This window comes from Gymnoscopelus braueri (assembly GCF_963280865.1).
Source record: "Gymnoscopelus braueri genome assembly, chromosome: 17".
NCBI lineage: Eukaryota > Metazoa > Chordata > Actinopteri > Myctophiformes > Myctophidae > Gymnoscopelus > Gymnoscopelus braueri.
This window is the reverse complement of record NC_137617.1, coordinates 42,478,737-42,497,524: the sequence shown is the minus strand read 5'-3', so window position 1 is coordinate 42,497,524 and position 18,788 is coordinate 42,478,737. Positions and strand designations below refer to the sequence as shown.

The 18,788-nt window shown below is 44.6% G+C and overlaps 1 protein-coding gene across 1 annotated transcript in view; it reads right to left on the bottom strand.

Annotated features, from left to right (window-relative positions):
• Nucleotides 1-978: 978 nt before the first annotated feature.
• The window catches only part of cox10 (cytochrome c oxidase assembly factor heme A:farnesyltransferase COX10), a 95,995-nt gene continuing 78,185 nt past the window's right edge, over nt 979-18,788 (bottom strand). The window contains exons 6-7 of the mRNA XM_080454913.1: nt 8,087-8,319; nt 979-2,463 (exon numbers count right to left, since the gene is read on the bottom strand). Coding sequence (XP_080311039.1) covers nt 2,036-2,463; nt 8,087-8,319 — 661 coding nt within the window. The 3' untranslated portion in view covers nt 979-2,035. The remainder of the gene's footprint in view (nt 2,464-8,086; nt 8,320-18,788) is intronic.

Here is an 18,788-nt window from a genome sequence, read left to right as displayed (position 1 = left end):
AAAAATCTAGAACTATCGTCAAGTAAAATGGATTGTGTTCGTCAAAGTCAAAGCCACATTAAAAGACGAAAATGTCCCCAAAAACTTCCAGAAAAAAATTCACAACATTTTCGAACACTTTCGAAAATAGCCTGTCTACAAGCTCACAACACGTCGCCTTGTAACGCGTTTGTGAGCTTGTAGAAACATTTTTTAAAGTACAAAAAATAGGGTTTAAGTGGTTAAATGGTTCACATATCCATAATCTAATTTCAGTGTGATTATAGCAATCTTTCAAAATCAGCATTATTGTTGTCTTTTAAACTCATTTTAAACTCTTTACAACATGTCTTCACGATAATCTGTTTTGGAGTTCCTCTCTTTTATATAACTTTGCATTATTACAATGCATCTGGGGGGGGTTTACTGTACTTGCTGATGGTATCCCCTCTACAGATTAATATAGGATCAATTTACACTGTACAATGTTATTTAATAACAACAGTCATGTACAACATGGCCAAGGGGGAGAAAGAACGAGCGCTTTATATATAAATAAACATGAAATATACATACTACATACACACACATTGAAATGATTACCACCTGATGCAACTCAGGGGGTTTAAGCAACTCCATGTGTTTGCTGTTGACTAAACCATTAGAAACATGCCATCCTGACCCCCGGTTCCTGGCTCTGCTAGCGAGCAATGAGAAAACACTCGCACAGATAAAACAGTTGTAATTAATCAGCCCCTCAACGCCACGACGCAGAGGGAGTGAGCTCAATCCAGAAAGGAGAAACAGGAAGGGCCAGGAGGACAGTTTCAGAGGCGTGTATGTATGCCTTTCGCACCAGCAAATTTTGCAAGCCACGGCCCCATCGTGTCAGTGGTTCTCAACCTTTTCAGGCCGGCCAAATCTTATTTCAAAATGTCTTATATTATTTGACAATTTGGGGGGACAGGGCTCTCTCTGTTGCTGTCCCCCCCCTCTGGAATGCACTCCCCAACCACCTAAAAAATGACCCCTCCCTCCTCTCCTTCAAAACCCACCTCTTCAAGATAGCTTTTCCCAGCTGAGGTCTGGTTAAGATGCCTCCCCGGCCCAACCCATGCTTAACCTTTTATCTTCTTAATGTAGCACTTTCTTTTATTGCTTTTCCTCTTAATGAAGTTGGTTCCTTCCTTTTCTTTATGTAAAGCGACTTTGGGTACTTAGAAAAGAGCTATATAAATCTATCTATTTATATAAAGCTATTATTATTTGGCCAAAGTTTGACCAGTTTTTCCATTTCTTGGGATTATTTGGTATTAGAAAGGTCTTATATGTCCTTAAATTGTCACTTTACTGTCACCTGGGGACCCACCCAAAATCATGGGTGGGTCCCACAGGTTGAGAACCACTGGGCTACATGGTGTCCTCCCGTTGGCTGGGTCAAAGCAACATGCGCCCGTTAGTCCGTTTACATTACGCAAGCTAGTTAACGTTAGCCAGCCTAACGGGCAAAACAGGTGCCATAACCTAGTCCATCCACCACAGCTTGCCAACTGTGCGTCTCCGACCGCGTTGGGTGCTCTCGGCGCGTACACTCGCTCGCCTAACACGGCTCGCACGGACACAAACTCACAAGTATCGAGGCCTCGCTGTTGTAGCCTGGGAAACCAAACAAATGTGCAATTGCAAAAGAAACTTGGACAGATTTTGTCTGGCACCGCTCAGCTTTGATTGGATTTCACTCCCTCCGAAGTAGTGAGGGAACCAATCAGGGCCAAGTATGCAAATATGGTGCACATAAGGGGCGGGTTTATCACCGGAGGCATTTTTTTTATTCGCCCCTCGGAAATGCAGGTTCCACACAGAGATTCCAGACTAATATCTACACGGTGGTATTAGTCTGGCCATGCCAGGCTATCGCTGTTGGTGCACCTGCCGCGTTGTCAAACGATGCCAAAAACACAGCGATATGGGGGGGGGGACGTGGTTTGCAAAATTAGCTGGTTGCAAACGGCACATATACACCCGTCTCTCAGAGACGTGTTTGTTGTTGAGTTGGTTAGCTTTCCAGAGGGAGGAGGGGCGGCGCTGGCGGCGGCGGGCTCTCCGAGTCTTTGCGCGGCGTCTTGCACGTGAGCGCCAGCAGCAGCAGCAGCGGCAGGTGCCACAGGCTGCAGAAGAAGAGCTTGCGCGCCGTGTTGCGGTCGCCCTGCCGGTAGAAGCGGAAGGCCAGGTAGCTGATGTAGGCGTTGATGGGCAGCGAGACCAACGGGAACGTCCAGGTGGTGACGCCCACCACGGGGCTCAGGGTGGCCAGGCCGATGAGGCCCAGGCTGTGGCGCAGGGCCACGCGCTGGCACATGCTGGGGTGCGTGACGGACATCATGCGGTAGCCGCCGCGCGAGTAGTCCTCCCGCAGGTTCCAGCTCAGCGCGTTGAAGTGGGGGAACTGCCAGCAGTAGAGGAAGCCCCCCAGGAGCAGAGCACCTGGAAGAGAACGAAACGAGAGTTAATTATTCATTATGCTCTATGTAAAGAGTGTGTGTGTGTGTGTGTGTGTGTGTGTGTGTGTGTGTGTGTGTGTGTGTGTGTGTGTGTGTGTGTGTGTGTGTGTGTGTGTGAGAGAGTTGGGCGGGGAGGTGTTTCAATGCATAAGGACGTATTTTATGCAGTGAACACCACTTAAAGTTGCAATGCTGAACTTTCTTGTCATACCCATGACTTGAAGTTGACCCGGGGTTTAGGGGTGGAACAATATGAAAATTACACGTCACGATTATTGTGGCGAAAATAATTGCGATTAACGATATCGCGATAATCTAAATATGCTTAAAACTTAAAATGCCACTTTTGTTAGTTGAGTTGAACATGAACCCCCAGCATCCCTATTCTGAGGGAAAATAATAGCGTCTTTGCTTAATATTTTTAAACCAAAAATAGCCGCTCACAATGTGTTGCAACGCAACGCATTGTGAGCTTGTAGATCTGCTATTTTTGGAAGTTGTACTGAATTTGCAGCTCAACAAAAGCTAATTCATCCTAGTGTATGATGATGGACATAATTTAAAATCTCTGCCATACGATTATTGTGAGCGTTTTTTATCACGATAAACGATAATAACGATCATCGTCCCATTCCTACCCGGTCTCCACATTTCTACTGTTGAGCTATAAAACCGTTACACTTCAGTAGGAAGTCTTCCCTGGCTATTAGAAGGAAGCAGCATATCCTCCTGTTCATTTACAAAGCACTATTTTCAAATGCAGTCCTAACATTTTTATGTCCTCACAAGTATAGTAATACAAACCTGTGTGTATATGTGTGTGTGTGTGTGTGTGTGTGTGTGTGTGTGTGTGTGTGTGTGTCTCCACTCCGACAGTGGCCACAACAGGAGAACCGCACAAAAGGCTGGTCACGTACAGCACTTCCTTTTGTGCCGCTTTGCGCTTGTCTTTGCGTTTAGTAAACGCGTGTGCGTTAAAAAAAGCCCATGGGAAAAACAACACAACAGTGCGGCCTGCGGCGGCAGCGGACGGGGGGACGGGGGGGGGGCCTTGGCATCGCGCTGCAAATGTTTCAACCCTAAGCGCCACACTGATCCAACAAATCCCGGGTGAGGGAGAGAGAGGCAGGGTACACCCTTGGTGTTGCCATGTCTGCTTATTATAAGCTAATTTGGGCTTGTTTTTCTGTAAAGACGCTTGTAAATATTGGTAGTTGCAGGTTGCGTTTTTTTGGGGCTGGTTTCCTAAATGTTGTTTATAAACCAGTGGTTCTCAAGCATGTTCATGTCAAGGACCCCCAGATTGATATGCATTTGTCCACGGACCCCCATTTAAAAAGGATTTTGTGACCTCTGTACCAGAAATATTGAAAATGTTTCACTTTTCCCCAAGATTTTCTGTTGAAAATAGCAGATCTACAAGCTCACAACGCGTCACATCGCGACGCGTTGTGAGCTTGTAGATCGGCTATTTTTAAATAGCCAATGTACATGGTGTTTAAAGTGCTAATGTGGCCTATTATAGTCGCTTCTTTCTGGGCTCGTTTTCATAGACCTGGTTGCTTATTTCTCTCGCAGAATCTGGCAACAGTGGACACCCTGAGAGGCAGTTGAGAGAGAGAGAAAAATGGGAGGAGGAGGGAGGAGGGCGGGGGTCTGCAGAGGGTCGGGAGGGGGGCTAGACAGACTCTTGTACAGTCTTTTGATAACCCCAAGTTCACGCGGAGGGCATGTTATTAGGATGGAAGCTATATACACGGTATAAGGCCAGATTCTTTAGACGGGGGGCTATGAATAGCTGGAGTTGCTATGGACCCAGCTAGCAGCCCCCTGTTGAAAAAATAAGTTCAATGGAGCTGCTCTCATTCCGCACATGAAAAGGCCATAGATGAATTATTTAAAATGTTTTGTTGAGAGCCATCCCCCCCCCCTTTTAAAAAAAATGTACTGGCATCATGCACACAAACTCTTTGTTGAGTGTGTGCGACAGTCTGAGACAAAAGTCTGAGGAAAAAGTAATACATTTTGTTGAGTAAAAGTACAAAAGTATTGGTATAAAATTGTACTTAAAAGAACCAAAAGTATAAGGTACTAATTATGCAGAATGTCCCATTTTTCAAATGTATAAAAAGTATTTTGAAAATAGCAGATCTTGCGACGAATTGTGAGCTTGTAGATCGGCTATTTTCAAATGGCCGAAATGTATTTAGGGCTGAAGTGGTTGATGTATGTTTTGTAATAATAATCAAAATCTACAAAGTAACTAGTAACTTAAGTTTGCAAATAATTGTAGTGCAGTAAAAAGTACAATATTTTCCTCTGAGATGTAGCAGAGTAGAAGTAAAAGTACAGTAAATTAGAAATACTCCAGTAAAGTAAAAATTGTATTTAAGTACAGTGCTTGAGTAAACGTACTTAGTTACTTCACACCACTGCACATTTCACAGTTAGCATGTCTACCAAACAAGCAAGGACCACCCCCCTCCCACCCCCGTCATCTTGCTCCTCCACTTGTAATGATAATGATAGTGAAGTTATTTGTATAACGGCTGTTCCAAACAAAGTTACAAAAATGCTTTACAGAACAAAGACTTGTCTCTCTCTGTACTGACAACAACTGTGGAGGGACACACACACACACACACAGATGTATGTATATAAAGCTCTACTATGGGGCTGGTGGGAGCTGAGCGGGTCAGGCACGGTCACAGAGGTTCTGGACTCGACTCGCGGGTGGACGTCGGCCCGGTCGCATCACAGTTTTATGGAGGGAACGCAAAAAAATAAGACAAGGGCCCAGACGGTTGGCGAAACCGTCTGGGCACCTAGGCTGACAGCGTGTCGCGGGTTTGACTCCCGATCCCGACGCCTTTGCTGCGTGTCACCCCCCCCCCCCCCATCTCTCTCCCCATTTCCTGTCAGTCTACTGTTCCTATCAATAAAGGCAGAAAAATCCCCAACAATAAGACAAGTACAACAGTGTCCTGAGACTGTAACATCCTGGTGTGTGACGCATTGTTTAAAGCAAAAATAAAATCTCATGACTGCAAACTTTCGTTAGGCCAAGCCCCCAATCTGTGATCTGTGAAAAATTCGACTGAGAGATTCAATCTGATTCAAGTGCCAATCTCTCAGTCAAACATATTTTCTTCTTTTTTGTTGCTGTTGCATTAATCCACTATTAGCCGAATAGGCAACATTTAGCCAATCAGAGTCGACTATAGAAATCCATAGTCGAGGACAGGCCTAACCCAGATATCTCTGCAATATACATGGATCTTCCGAACCACACTTCATCAGGGTTAATATCTCGGTTAAGTTCTTACTGGACACCACTGCGGTGGGTCCTAGACTCGGACAACCAGTCCCTTTGAGTAGTATTTTATATGGCCTACTATACCAGCCCTGATAAAAAAAAAAGTATGGTCATTTTGTATTTTAACTAATTTCCTGCCAATTGCGCATAAATGCGTTCCATTAAATAGCGCACTTGTCCGCCAAATCGCATAAATGCGTTCTATTAAAAAACGTAGGCACGCTGTTTTAGGCACCGTAACACAGCTCTGGGATGATCCATCGTCAATGAGAGAAGAAGTATGTGGATGTGAGATCATTCCAAAAAACGTCACTTCCGCCCGCCCTGGCTATGGGATTTTCAGAAAAACAGCTGTAACTCAGTTGCTGTTTTTTTTGCATTGAAAACCACCACTGTTTTCAGCAAGCCCCAGCCCCAAAATGGCGGATCGCGGTTGGAATGTTGTGGTCCGTCTGAATACACAGATCCCTTCTCTTACCCCTTCCCTCCGCCCTTTTTTTTGGAATACAATGTCACCTCCACGGCGTTTCAAAATTCATCGGATGAAGGTAATTACGCTGGCAAGGGGATAACAAACGATGTTTAATACCTTGGCGGTTATTGTGTTCAAACAAAATGTGGATGCCAGAGAGCTAGTATTGCGCTACATCATACAGAAAAGGGGAAGAAAATAATTCACTCAAATCTTCCATCTTCCCCATTTAACACCTGCTCTTCAAGAAGTCTGATTTCACACGCCAAGTAACATTGTTTTATTGCCCAATTAAGTTCACAGGAAATGTGTTCGATAGGCCAGAGAGACAGGACCGAAATATGGACATTTGGTCCCATAAACATTGTGATTCCACTTGTCACGGCCCTGATTCACTGCGTCTCACGTTTCACTCCTTAACGTCCGCTCAAAGGTGCTAGTTTATGACAACATGTGGCGGGGGGACATTAAAACCGTGAACACTCATACGGTCCTGACTCCTGTGGCTTCCCCAGTCTGCACATCTAGGAAGGGTCTTTTTTTTTTTTTTTGGCCAAAGTGCAGCTGTGATGTGTGAGAAAGTTCATATAATGTCCAAATTTGGCTCTGTGTGTGGACTGAGTGACTCAGGATTACTGTAGTTTTATCGGGGAACTTCTTTGAGGTGAAGTCACTCTGATAAAGTCTCATTTTTTAACAGCAACTCACTGGGTGTGTGTAGAAACGGGCCTCGAACGAACCAGGGTGAAATGAACGACCAGGAGTCGACCAGGAGCGGTTTGCCCAGGAACCCTCAATGGGAGACGGCTATTTCCCCTATTAATGTTTTTTTAATGTTATTATATGTCAGTCATGTCCTTGTATATTTAGGTTATTTGTCATATCTGCACCTGTGCAACTTCAAAACTTAAATGCCAAACGGAAACCCTAACCCTAAGGCATACAGAGTATCCTTACTTCATTATCCCAACTAAAATCAGTTAAGAAGTTCGTCGACGTGCTTTTAAATATAAAGCCCCAGCCGGGGGAACTAATAGATCTAGTTCCCTTAGATCTATTAACTCCTTTAATATCTTTAAAGCATCTATCCTCACTCATCTTCAAATAACCTGCTCCTGCTTCTAAATGCCTCTGATTGTTTTCACTGTCTTCTATAATCCGCCCTGTGAATCATAGGGAATATACTGCAATTTAATTTCCAAGGTGCATGTTTGTATTCTGTGTATTCGTATGGGCATGTTAACGCATGTGCATGTATATAACGGTCTGTAGTTTTTGCTTTTGTTTGTGTTCATTTAGCCTTACATGGGTACATTAATGCATGAAGTCTGTTACTTTGTGGGTGATCAGGTGGGGTGAGAGAGGCCAGTTTCAGTTTTTGTTTTTGTCAAGTTGTCTGTCTATTGTACTCTCTGTATTTTTGTGATAGGACCCTCTCAAAAACGAGATGATACATCTCAAGGGGTTATCCTTTCAATAAAAGGTACTATATAAATGTAATTTGTATTCACAATATTATGTTCCAGTGTTCAACAACAATCGTAATTATTTATTAAGTGACAATTAATCGTCATGTAAAATGTCATAATGATGACATCCCCGCGCGTACACGCACGCACGCACGCGCACACACACACACACACACACACACACTTGGCCATTAAAAAATAGCAGATCTACAAGCTCATAGCACGACACAGAGTGCCGTGCTATGAGCTTGTAGATCTGCTATTTTTGAGAAATCGTGAAAATGTGCGTAAATCTTGGAATATATATTTTTAAAAGCGAACACACACACACACACACACACACACACACCTGGGTCCAGGCAGCCCGTAGCGGCCGTCCAGCCCATGACGGGGGGGATGGCGCCCACCAGCGCGCCCACCCAGGTGTTGGCGATGCTGATCCTCTTGAGGGGCGTGTAGCAGCAGGTGTACAGGAAGATGTTCAGGAAGCCCAGGAAGCCCGTCAGGGGGTTGACCGCCAGCGTCAGCATGGCCACGCCGGGCACGCCGCAGGCCAGGGCGAACGACACCGCGTGGAGAGGACTGACGGGGAGAGAGAGAGAGAGAATGTTATGACCTAGGCTAGGGGGTCACTATGGTGCAGCATAAAAGATGGACTCCCTCATTCCCAGGAGAGATGTACAGCATGCTTAAAATGCTATTGGTCAGGACAAAAAAACATTTTAGAGAAATGTATCAAAAATACCCAGCGGCATAAAGCCTAAAAATCCTAACATCACATTTAGTAAAAATCCAAAAAGCCTCCCTTCTCTTTAGAAGGAGGTCATCTCTAGGTGGCAAAGAGACCGCCTCCATACCAACAAAGCGCAGGGATGCAATGTCAAGTTTCATATAGTTGAAATGAACGGCTACAGGGTAGTCCCTAATCATTGCTGTGAATAGAGCTTTTGTGTTCGCTGATCTGTGTTTTAAGTTTCCTGGGTGTCTTACCAATATAGGCCAGACCACAGGGCCAGCGTAACACTTGCAGGTACAAAAGAAAGTCCTTTAGAAAGTCCCCTTAGATAGAGGGATTAGTCACAAAGGGACAGAAAGTTCTGTTTGAAATGATTGTTGGGTCTGTGTTCCATGAGAACTAGAAGAAATGTCTCAGTTTGATTTGCCTAAAGCATTTGAACAGGTCCACCTTTAAACCAAAAATGTTCACACCACTTGCAGGTACAACAGAAAGTCCCGTCAAATTTGTTATAAATGCTCCCTTGATTTAATGGTAGGGTAAGTGATATTTTTGGGTTAAAACAAAAAGTATTTTGTTAAAAGGTTAAAGCACTATATTCTGATAGTAATCATTGCTATAGAGTGTTTGTTCAGTAACAGGCTCTCCAGCTCTTTCATAAACAGAAAATACATTTTCTGGTAGGTGTCAAAATCTCAGCAAATCAGGAGAAAGTACCCATTTTTAAGCTTCATTTGTATAGTGTTCCAGTTCCAATTTTGCCTGCTCATTTCTTAGTTTCATCACTTCCAATTTCACTTGTTTCCTGATTAAGTTCTCTATCCTGATTGGATAAAATTGGAATTGAAACTGAAACGAAAATGCATTTTCTGTTTTATAAAGAGCTGGAGAGACAAGGAGACTCCTTTTACTGAACAAACACTCTATAGCAATGAGTACTATCAGAATATAGAGCTATTTAACACTTATTTTAACCAAAGAAAATCACTTACCCTACCTTTAATGTTATTTATTGTTGAACATGTCTCGCTCTTAAATGCATTTCTTTGTAAGTGAAGATAGTGTGCGGGACTCCCTCTTTCTACAGTTAGGATAAAACCATCAACATCGCCTCAGGGTGGGGGACCTTAACTCCTAAATACAAAACCTATTCTTACCTAACATAGAAGGAAACCAAAAATACAAATATCTAACCTAATATAAACTAATAAAACAGAGAACAAACTAATAAAAGAGCGCTCACCCACCCCTACACACCCAAGGCATTACATTATTCAGACCTTTAACCTGTTACAGTAACTGAAGGTACGCAGATTTAGAGACATAGACCTACTGTACATATAAATGGAGATACTACCTTTAACCCCCATCTGAAAATGTTTTGTGCCAGGGACCCCCAGAAGGGCAGATTTGTGTTAATAAATAAAAAAATATTCGTCACTTTCAAAATCTTTCAATTTTTTTCATAAATAGCAGATATATATACTATCCCAAGTTTGTTTCCTAAAATGTTTTTTTGATAATTGCTTTGGCAATGTAAACTCATGGCAATAAATAAAGCCCCTTTGAATTGAACTGATATATATATGAGAGAGAGAGAGAGAGAGAGAGAGAGAGAGAGAGAGAGAGAGAGAGAGAAAGAGAGAGAGAGAGAGAGATTAAGACGTTATTAAGATTTACAACGCGGGAGAGATATCGCCACACACCCGGAGAAAGTCAGTCTGCCCTCCCCCCTCCATCCCTCCCCCCCAAGGTCGTCAAGAGACTCAAAACAGGAGGAGGCGTGCAGGAAGCTCATCTGATAAGAGTTTGTCGGAGGGGGGGGGGGGGCGGGGATAAAAGCAGCAGCGCCCGCGAGACACGGAGCATGTGCACAACGCCCCCCCCCCCCCCCCCCCAAGATCAAAACTAACCACAGCAGCTCAGGCTTCTAGCACCGGATGAAGACTTCCAACTCCTCCTCATTTGCTATTTTTTTCTTCTCTCTCCCTCTCTCCCTCCTTTTATTGAAAGCAGTGATCTCGAAGGTCTGGTTCAAATTCACCAGTAAAATGCTCCATAAATTAAAGAGAGGGAGAAGAAGAGATTAAAATCTTGACCAAACACAGGCCCCCGTTCTTCTTCTTCTGAAGAAGAAACGCAAACAGGGCTTTTATTTTGGAAGGGATCGGTGCATTAATGTGATTAGTGGTGTTGTGTCTTGTTTTATGTGGGGTCGAGGTGGGGGGGGGGGGAGGAGCAGGTTGGACATGAGCTGGCTGTGGCTGCGTCTCCGTTGAGGTGGGGGGGGGGGGGGGGGTTTGAGGGAGTGCGTCACACCGTCACATGGCACGAGGTAGGATTATGGGTGATTTATACTTGCGTTAGCCGAACGTAGGCGATCTAGAGGCTCACAACTTGTGAGCTTAACCCATTAAGACCTGGAACTGTGTCATTTTTAGATTTGAGCTAAAAAGCATTATTTTACACTTTAGGCTATTCAAAAATAGCAGATCTACAAGCTCGTAGCGCGGCACCGAGTGCCGCGCTACGAGCTTGTAGATCTGCTATTTTTGAAAGATCGTCAAAATGTGTGCAAATCTTTGAATACATATTTTTAAAGCGAACATTTTTAACTAAAATCTTTGCTTCTGGGGGTCCCTGGAACAAGATATTTTGAGATGGGGGTCCGCGGCCAAATACATATAATTTTGGGGGTCCTTGACATGAAACAGATTGAGCACCACTGATATAGAAACATAAGTTTTTCAGAATACTGTTGAGATTTAGGAGACATGTAGAATCGGCTTCAGGTCTCAATGGGTTAAAGATGGCCTATGTTTGGTGCGCGACACTGGCAGCAGAACTAAGTATAAATCAGGCTTTACTGTTCTTTCTGCTCAAAGCAGACCACCACTGTTAAGATGGAGGTCAGGTGGGAAGCATAAACGCCAGGGCCTGACCAGGAGGAGCGGCTTGCCCAGGAACCCTCAATGGGAGATGTAAGGCTTCCATATATGGGCAGAAATATGATGTCAGTCGTCTCTATATTTGGGCAAAGTTTCAGCCCTAACCTAACCTCCACTGACTTCCAGAATGAAATTATTATTATTTTTATAAAAAAGTACTTTAAGTATATAAAACACATGTTAAAAATATTCATAGATTTATTTCCTTTGCCAACTGGTATAAGCGTGCATTTTGGAGCAGACACGGCCCAGACGGCTGGCATAGCGGTCCGGGCACCTATAGGCTCAATGTAGCCTGACAGCGTGTCGCGGGTTTGAGTCCCGATCCCGGTGGCCTTTGCTGCGTGTCACTCCCCATCTCTCTCCCCATTTCCTGCCAAACTACTGTCCTATTAACACATTCCAAGCCAGAGTTTAATATCATAATGTACTCACCAGTGCCAGCGATTTATTGTTGTTTTTTAGTTTTTTATTTCCCGTCGCCACAGACCTCGCTGAATACCTTAAGATCGCGCGTTCAACTGTTTGTAGACACGCAGGGTAGCTGTGCGAGTGGCCCAGAGAAGACCGTTTCAATCGGCGATCGTCCATTTTGCAGTAGTCGCAGTTTCTATTAAACAGCGTTCACCGCGGAGAAAAACAACACTGGAGATAATGGCGGATTAGTGGGAGCTTTAGAGCGGCGGCGGATGGGAACGAAAATCTTCGATTGACATTTCCGTTTCCGTTGTGCTGCGATGAAATGTGTCACTGCGAGGGAGGCCTACAATGAAATGTGTCACTGCGAGGGAGGCCTACAATGAAATGTGTCACTGAGAGGGAGGCCTACAATGAAATGTGTCACTGAGAGGGAGGCCTACAATGAAATGTGTCACTGTGAGGGAGGCCTACAATGAAATGTGTCACTGCGAGGGAGGCCTACAATGAAATGTGTCACTGCGAGGGAGGCCTACAATGAAATCACTGCGAAAAAAAAAAAATAAAGACGTAGAACTACGCGACTGGCACGCTACGCAATTATTTAGGTTCGCGTAGAACTACGCGATTGGCACGCAATGTGCTAATAAAAGGCATTAAAAAAAATATATATATATCCATCAATCAGACACGACGGTAAGAGGCGACAGGAAGCTGGAGGGGGGGGGCGGGGAAACTCCCAACTATCCATAGCTTTCCGATTACGCGTGTCGACATTCGCTCATGCCGGCGGAACGTCTCGACAGCACGGAAACGCGAGCAGCGAGCAGCTCGGGGGCACGACGCCAGGAAGAAAGAAAGAAATCAAACTGATCTACTGCCCTTGTGCTGTTTTCGCGAGACAACAACCATTCCAAGCCGGCCGCCACCGCACGACGCAGCGACCTCAAACTATGCTCGACATCCTCCCTCCCACAACAAACGATGCGCTCCGCTCAGCCGGAATGGGGTGGAGACACTGAAGAGAGAGAGAGCTCCTCTCTGGCTGTGTGTCCATACAGGAGGATGTACAGATGGAAGTCATGATATGCTGTGGGATAATCCCAGGCAGACAGACTGGCTTCACTGATAGTTGTTTTCCGATACTGATACCAGTATAGGAAAATCTAAAAAAAAAAAAGGTCTTCAACAGGGGGTCCGGGACCCCTGGGGGGTCCTCAGAGTTACTACAGGGGAAAAAATGACAAAATTAAAAAAAGAGTTATCATAATGAAACTTCCCCAGTTGATTACTTACAAGAAGACAATGATTTATCGTATTACAAGTTTTCTGAAATTGTATATTTAGATATGCAAATGAGGCATTTAGTCCATGAGCCAGAGCCCCAAAATTGAGCCAGATATTGAATATTCCCTTGTTAAAAACCTTTGACTCCAACATCTTAACAAAATGAAATAAGTATGTTGACTCTGGCTTTGTCCAATGTTCCAAAGTTGATTCTGGAAAGTTATGCAAATTCAGGCATATTTTCCTAATGCCTAATTTGCATATTTAAATATACAATTTCAGAAAACTTGTAATACGATAAATCATTGTCTTCATGTAAGTAATCAACTCAGGAAGTTTCATTATGATAACTCTTTTTTAAATTTTGTCATTTTTTTCACCTGTCATGTACGTATGGGGAAAATAACAAAATGTGTGATAACCATGAAAAATCTGCTCCTGTGGAGAGGTTATCATATATTTATTTACTCGTATTGACCCTATGAACAATTTAATATAGGTATGGTTTTGCCCACTCTTTCGATAATGAAATCTTGTCTGGCTCATGGACTAATATATCACATGATATTTTATAATAGTCATATATTGTGATTGCTTCAGTTGATGTTGCACTACTGTTTTATACTCTTACTGGTGCTATTTTTGTGGAACTGATGCGCAACATTGGAGCGATATGTGAGCACGCAAGCCATTAAACGATATAATTAACCGTATGAGAAGGACTATTCTGATTATATGTTCCACTTCCACACTCTCCACTGTTATCTACTCACCTACAGTATAGACTGTAGTGAATTATGGAATTCTGTACTAAATCATAACAACAACTATCATCTCAGACACGGGGCCCTGAGACTAAATCTAATCAAACAGGGGGTCTGTTAGCCTGCTATTCCATATCAATATGAGGCTCCTTGACATGAAGACGTTTTGAGAGGCAATGCGTGACGGAAACCTCCTCCTAAAGGGAAGATAGAGAGATGTGTAGAATGTGGGCTCCTGATGGCTTGTTTGACAAGGTAGTCCAGCCTCCCAGATGGTCTGTGTCTGGACACAGGTTTCTCTGCATGTGCGTAAGTGCGTGCATGAGTGCGTGCGTGTGGGTCTACTGGAGGTCAGGCTTAGGGGTTATGGTTGCCTCAGTGCCTCAAATATACTACGTTATGCACCGAAAATAGCCGAGCTTTTTAGATTGGCTATTTTAGACTATAGGGTTACGGTTAAAAATGGCAAACAATTGTGAAAAATGGCATTCATAAAACTGCACTCCTAAAGCGTCGATGTCCTCAAAAGTATAGTAATACAAATGTGTGTGTGTGTGTGTGTGTGTGTGTGCGGGCGTGCTAATAAGAGGCGAGCGCGCACACAAACACACACACACACACACACACACACACACACACACACACACACACACAGACAGCTTGGCTGTCATGTCAAAAGGCAGCTCTCTCTCTCAGTGGGACAGGGCTGAGAGCCAGTGAGAAGAGGCTGTTGTTTAGAGAACCAGGAGAACATCCTCAATCACCAACTCAACAGGATGAGTGTCCCTTTTAAAAACAGCACGTTCCCACACCGAGGATTCCTCAAAGGAAGATGGCTGAGGGCCCAGTGTTCACTGCTGCTATGCTCTCTCTCCCTCTCTCTCTCTCTCTTAAAGCACCGTGGTGGCTGTCATCTGGCCATTCAGTCCTGTAGAGATGCCTTTCGTCGCTGCTGCATAACAGAGTTTTTAGAGTGGTTTACCATTCGTGTTACACATGCTGGCTACACAAACCAGCTCAGTGGCCTTTGTGGTTGGGAGGTTGTGTGCGTGCATGCGTGCGTGTGTGCGTGCAAGCGCTGGTACCGTTGGACCGATCCATACTTTTTTTTGGCATCATGGTTGTGTGATAACTGTCCACTTCAAGTTTCGGCCTTCTAACTCTTCAACCGTAGGTCGTAATATCATTTATTTATTTATTTGTTGTTATTTTTTTAATTATATATATATATATGTTTTACTTTTCTTTATTCTGGATTCCATGACGCAACTCCCCATATAGGCCCCGGCCATTTGTGCTAGACTAGATTTAGTTTTTTTTTCATAACACACTTTTTGCTAATACTCAACAAACAACTCGGTACACATTGTTCTTTTATAATAATAATAATTATAATAATTTGGACACTTCGACACATTGCTCAGGCCGGGAAATCAAACCTGGGACCTGTGGCTTCCCAGGCTGGCTCTCTCGTCTAACCACTCAGCTATGGCCGCCTCAAGTGGGGTCATGTGATCGAGACGTACGAGTCAGATACTTCATAGTCCATTGCAATTGGCCAATGACTTGCCTTGCAAAGTTAATGGGCGCTGGGTAGGCAACCTGGCGTGATATTGTTCTACAGCTACATTCGTCCAAACCCCGCCCTGCCGCTCTGCGATTGGCTGAATGCAAAAACGAGAAAACGAGGACTCCGCCCCCAGAGGGGACGGTGGGGGAATTTTCACAGTCTAATACAGCCCAAAACCCTGATATCCCAACCGGTCTGTTGGCGTGCCTCGCTAAGCGTTGGACTGCAGACACTGAGCTCCCGTGATCGAATCCCGCTTAACCCATTAAGCCCTGGGACGCATCTGTGTCATTTTTAGATTTGAGCTAAAAAAGCATTATTTTACACTTTGGCTATTCAAAAATAGCAGATCTACAAGCTCATAGCGCGGCACCAAGTGCCGCGCTACGAGCTTGTAGATCTGCTTTTTTTTTTTAATCTTAAAAATTCGTGAAAATCTTTCAATATATATTATTTTAAAACGAACATTTTTAACTCAAATCTTTGCTTCTGGGGGTCCCTGAAAAAAAAAGAATTTAGATGGGGGTCCGCGGCCAAATACATATAATGTTGGGGGTCCTTGACATGAAAAGGTTTGAGAACCACTGATATAGAAACATAAGTTTTTCAGAAAACTGTTGGGATTTAGAAGACATTTTGTAGAATCGGCTTCAGGTCTTTAAAGGGTTAAGGCACTGTTTTTCCGACAACCGCAGACTATTTGTTTTTGGCTAAGAAAGTATAGTTTTGGACCGCGACGGAGGCGCGCAGTCTCAAGCGAACTTGAGCCACGAGAGGCACCACCGAGCGAGCTAAGGTGAGCGAGTTGCCGTGCCGAACGTTGCGAAGTTCGCTTGTGCCGACTCAGCGCCGCTCGGTGTTATGTACCGACAGGGACAGAATCGTAAATCATGTTTTGGGGTGAGCGTTTGCCCCAACTGTCACTCAAAGTAGTGACTACTGGCCACTCACAGCGCGTCTTTTCCGGGTCTTGCTCGAGTTGGGTTGCATTTCACCATCACGCGGCAAACCTGGCCTGGCGGAGATCTGCACTTTTGTTGTTGTTGGCTGTCATGGCCGCCAGTTCCCACCTGATGTTGTGTGGGAGTTCAGACTGCTCCAGTCCGTACTGAATAACCGCTAGCTTACATAACGCCTTCAAATGAGGACTCAAGTCTAAGACGTACAGGTCATAAGCGGGTGTGTCGACTCCTTTGTATCCTCCAAAGAGGATGATACGACCTCCCATCATGCAACAGCACATGCCATACATTGGACACGGCGGGCCTTTCACCTTGGGCTTCACCTTCTTCCAGGAGAAGGTCTCTGGACTGAATCTCCACAGATCACTGAAGGTCTGTTTATCGTCCACGCCACCAACTATGTACAGCTCTCCATTGTAGGCAAAGGCTGAATGACCCCTGCGTCCTTTTGGACCAAGCTGGTTGGAAGGTGTGTTCAGCCAGCAGTTGGTCTCCGTGTCAAACACACTGATGATGTTGTAGTAGACCCCCTGGTACCCTCCATAGCCCCCAAATACAATCATCTTTGTCCCGATCATGGTAGCAGAGTGACCGCATGAAATAGGTGGTGGAGCACCTCTGGTGTTAATTAAAGACCAGACCATTGTGCTGGTGTCCAACTTGTAGAGGTCATTCCATGTAGATCTGTCCCGCCTGTGTGTAGCCTTCTTGTATCCTCCATAGATAAACATGACCTTCTCCAACACACAGGCTGAGTGGTGGTACCTCACCTCTGGGACAGTCCCGGAAACCCGGTGTTTGAACCATATGTGGGCGTCGACATCAAATGCATAAAGCAACTTGCATTTAGGAACACCCCCCCATAAGTACACTGTATTTTCTATCAGCACAGCTGTGTGAGCCTCAAGCTTGGAGGGAACCCGAACGTGACGTTCTCCTCTTCCAGGTGCCACTGGGGTCAACTTCCTCCAGCGTAAAGACACTGCGTTAAAGATGTGAACATCACTGTCTCCTCCAAAGCAGTATAGCTTGTGCTGTACCACCACAGCAGAGAGGAAGGATGACTGTGGTGCTTCTTTCAAACCTACGGCCCAGTGAATCATTTCCGCCCTGAATCAGAGTTCAACAACTAATGTTCTGCTAAAGTTACTAGAAAGCTAGTTGATCCGTCGTTAAAAGCAGTGATGATGAGGTGATGATGATATTGTGATGTCATCTGTGATGTCATTGCATGATTACGTTAGTCATTTAGCAGACGCTTTTATCCAAAGCAACTTACAATAAGTGCACCAGAGGTCTTAAGTGCATTCTCTTCTAAAACAAGCAACTAAGAGTATACCTAGCGGTAAGGTAAAAGTGCAATATATCAGCTATCTACTTTCTTAAATAGATGAGACAAATAGGAAAATCAAATGAGACTTCACATGACGTGTCAGCCTGTGTCTATGCCCATGTATGGACGAAAGGGGGACAGACTTTTATGGCTGGGGCCTAAGGACAAAGTGACCAAAACCTGTTTTTTGCCCATGTATGGAGAAAACAGGTACAAAACATGCCCATGTATGGACGAAAGGGGGACAGACTTTTATGGTTGGGGCCTAAGGACAAATTGACCATGCCCATGTATGGAGAAAACAGGTACAAAGCCTCATGTAAGCCAGACCCCCTGGGTCCGGCAAAAATGGTAGACTGTAGCTTTGTATCTTCATGTCTACCGTTGGACGGATCAGCGTGAAACTGTGTGTGCAGGAGACCATGGAGGAACCCCCACACCCATTCTTCTTTTTATTTTATTTGTATTGGCCTCAAGGTGGTGTGATAACTGCCCCACTTCAAGTGTTGGCCTTTAACTCTTGGAACCGTAGGCTTTGAAGAACCGTAGATTTGTGTTTTGTCAGTAAACTCAAAATAAAGAGGTGGCGTTGGGAGGTTGGGGTTCGATCCCCCCCGGGCCGGGTCATACCAAAGACTGTACAAATGGTGTCATGTCCAGGGGATGTACTAGCACATCATGGCTGGGGGGGGGGATGTAATTGTACATCAAGATGCCTCAAGCTACAGAAACAGGAGAATATAGGCTCCTGCCCCAATGCAAGGCTTACTTTACATGCTACACACACGGGCAGGTAAGAGAATTTACTGGTCCCTGTGGGGGGGTAGGGAAATTACTCTTCTGCATTCACCCAACAGATGGCTGCTCAGATGAGCACAAAGGGGGGAAGGGAGCTGTCAGGGTGTGTGTCTTGCTCAGGGACACCTCGACACAGACTGGGCGAGCCGAGGGTCGAACTTGCGACCTTTCGATTCCCACACGGGCCTCTCTACTAGTGGCGTCAAAAATAATCGATTCATAAATATTTTTTAATG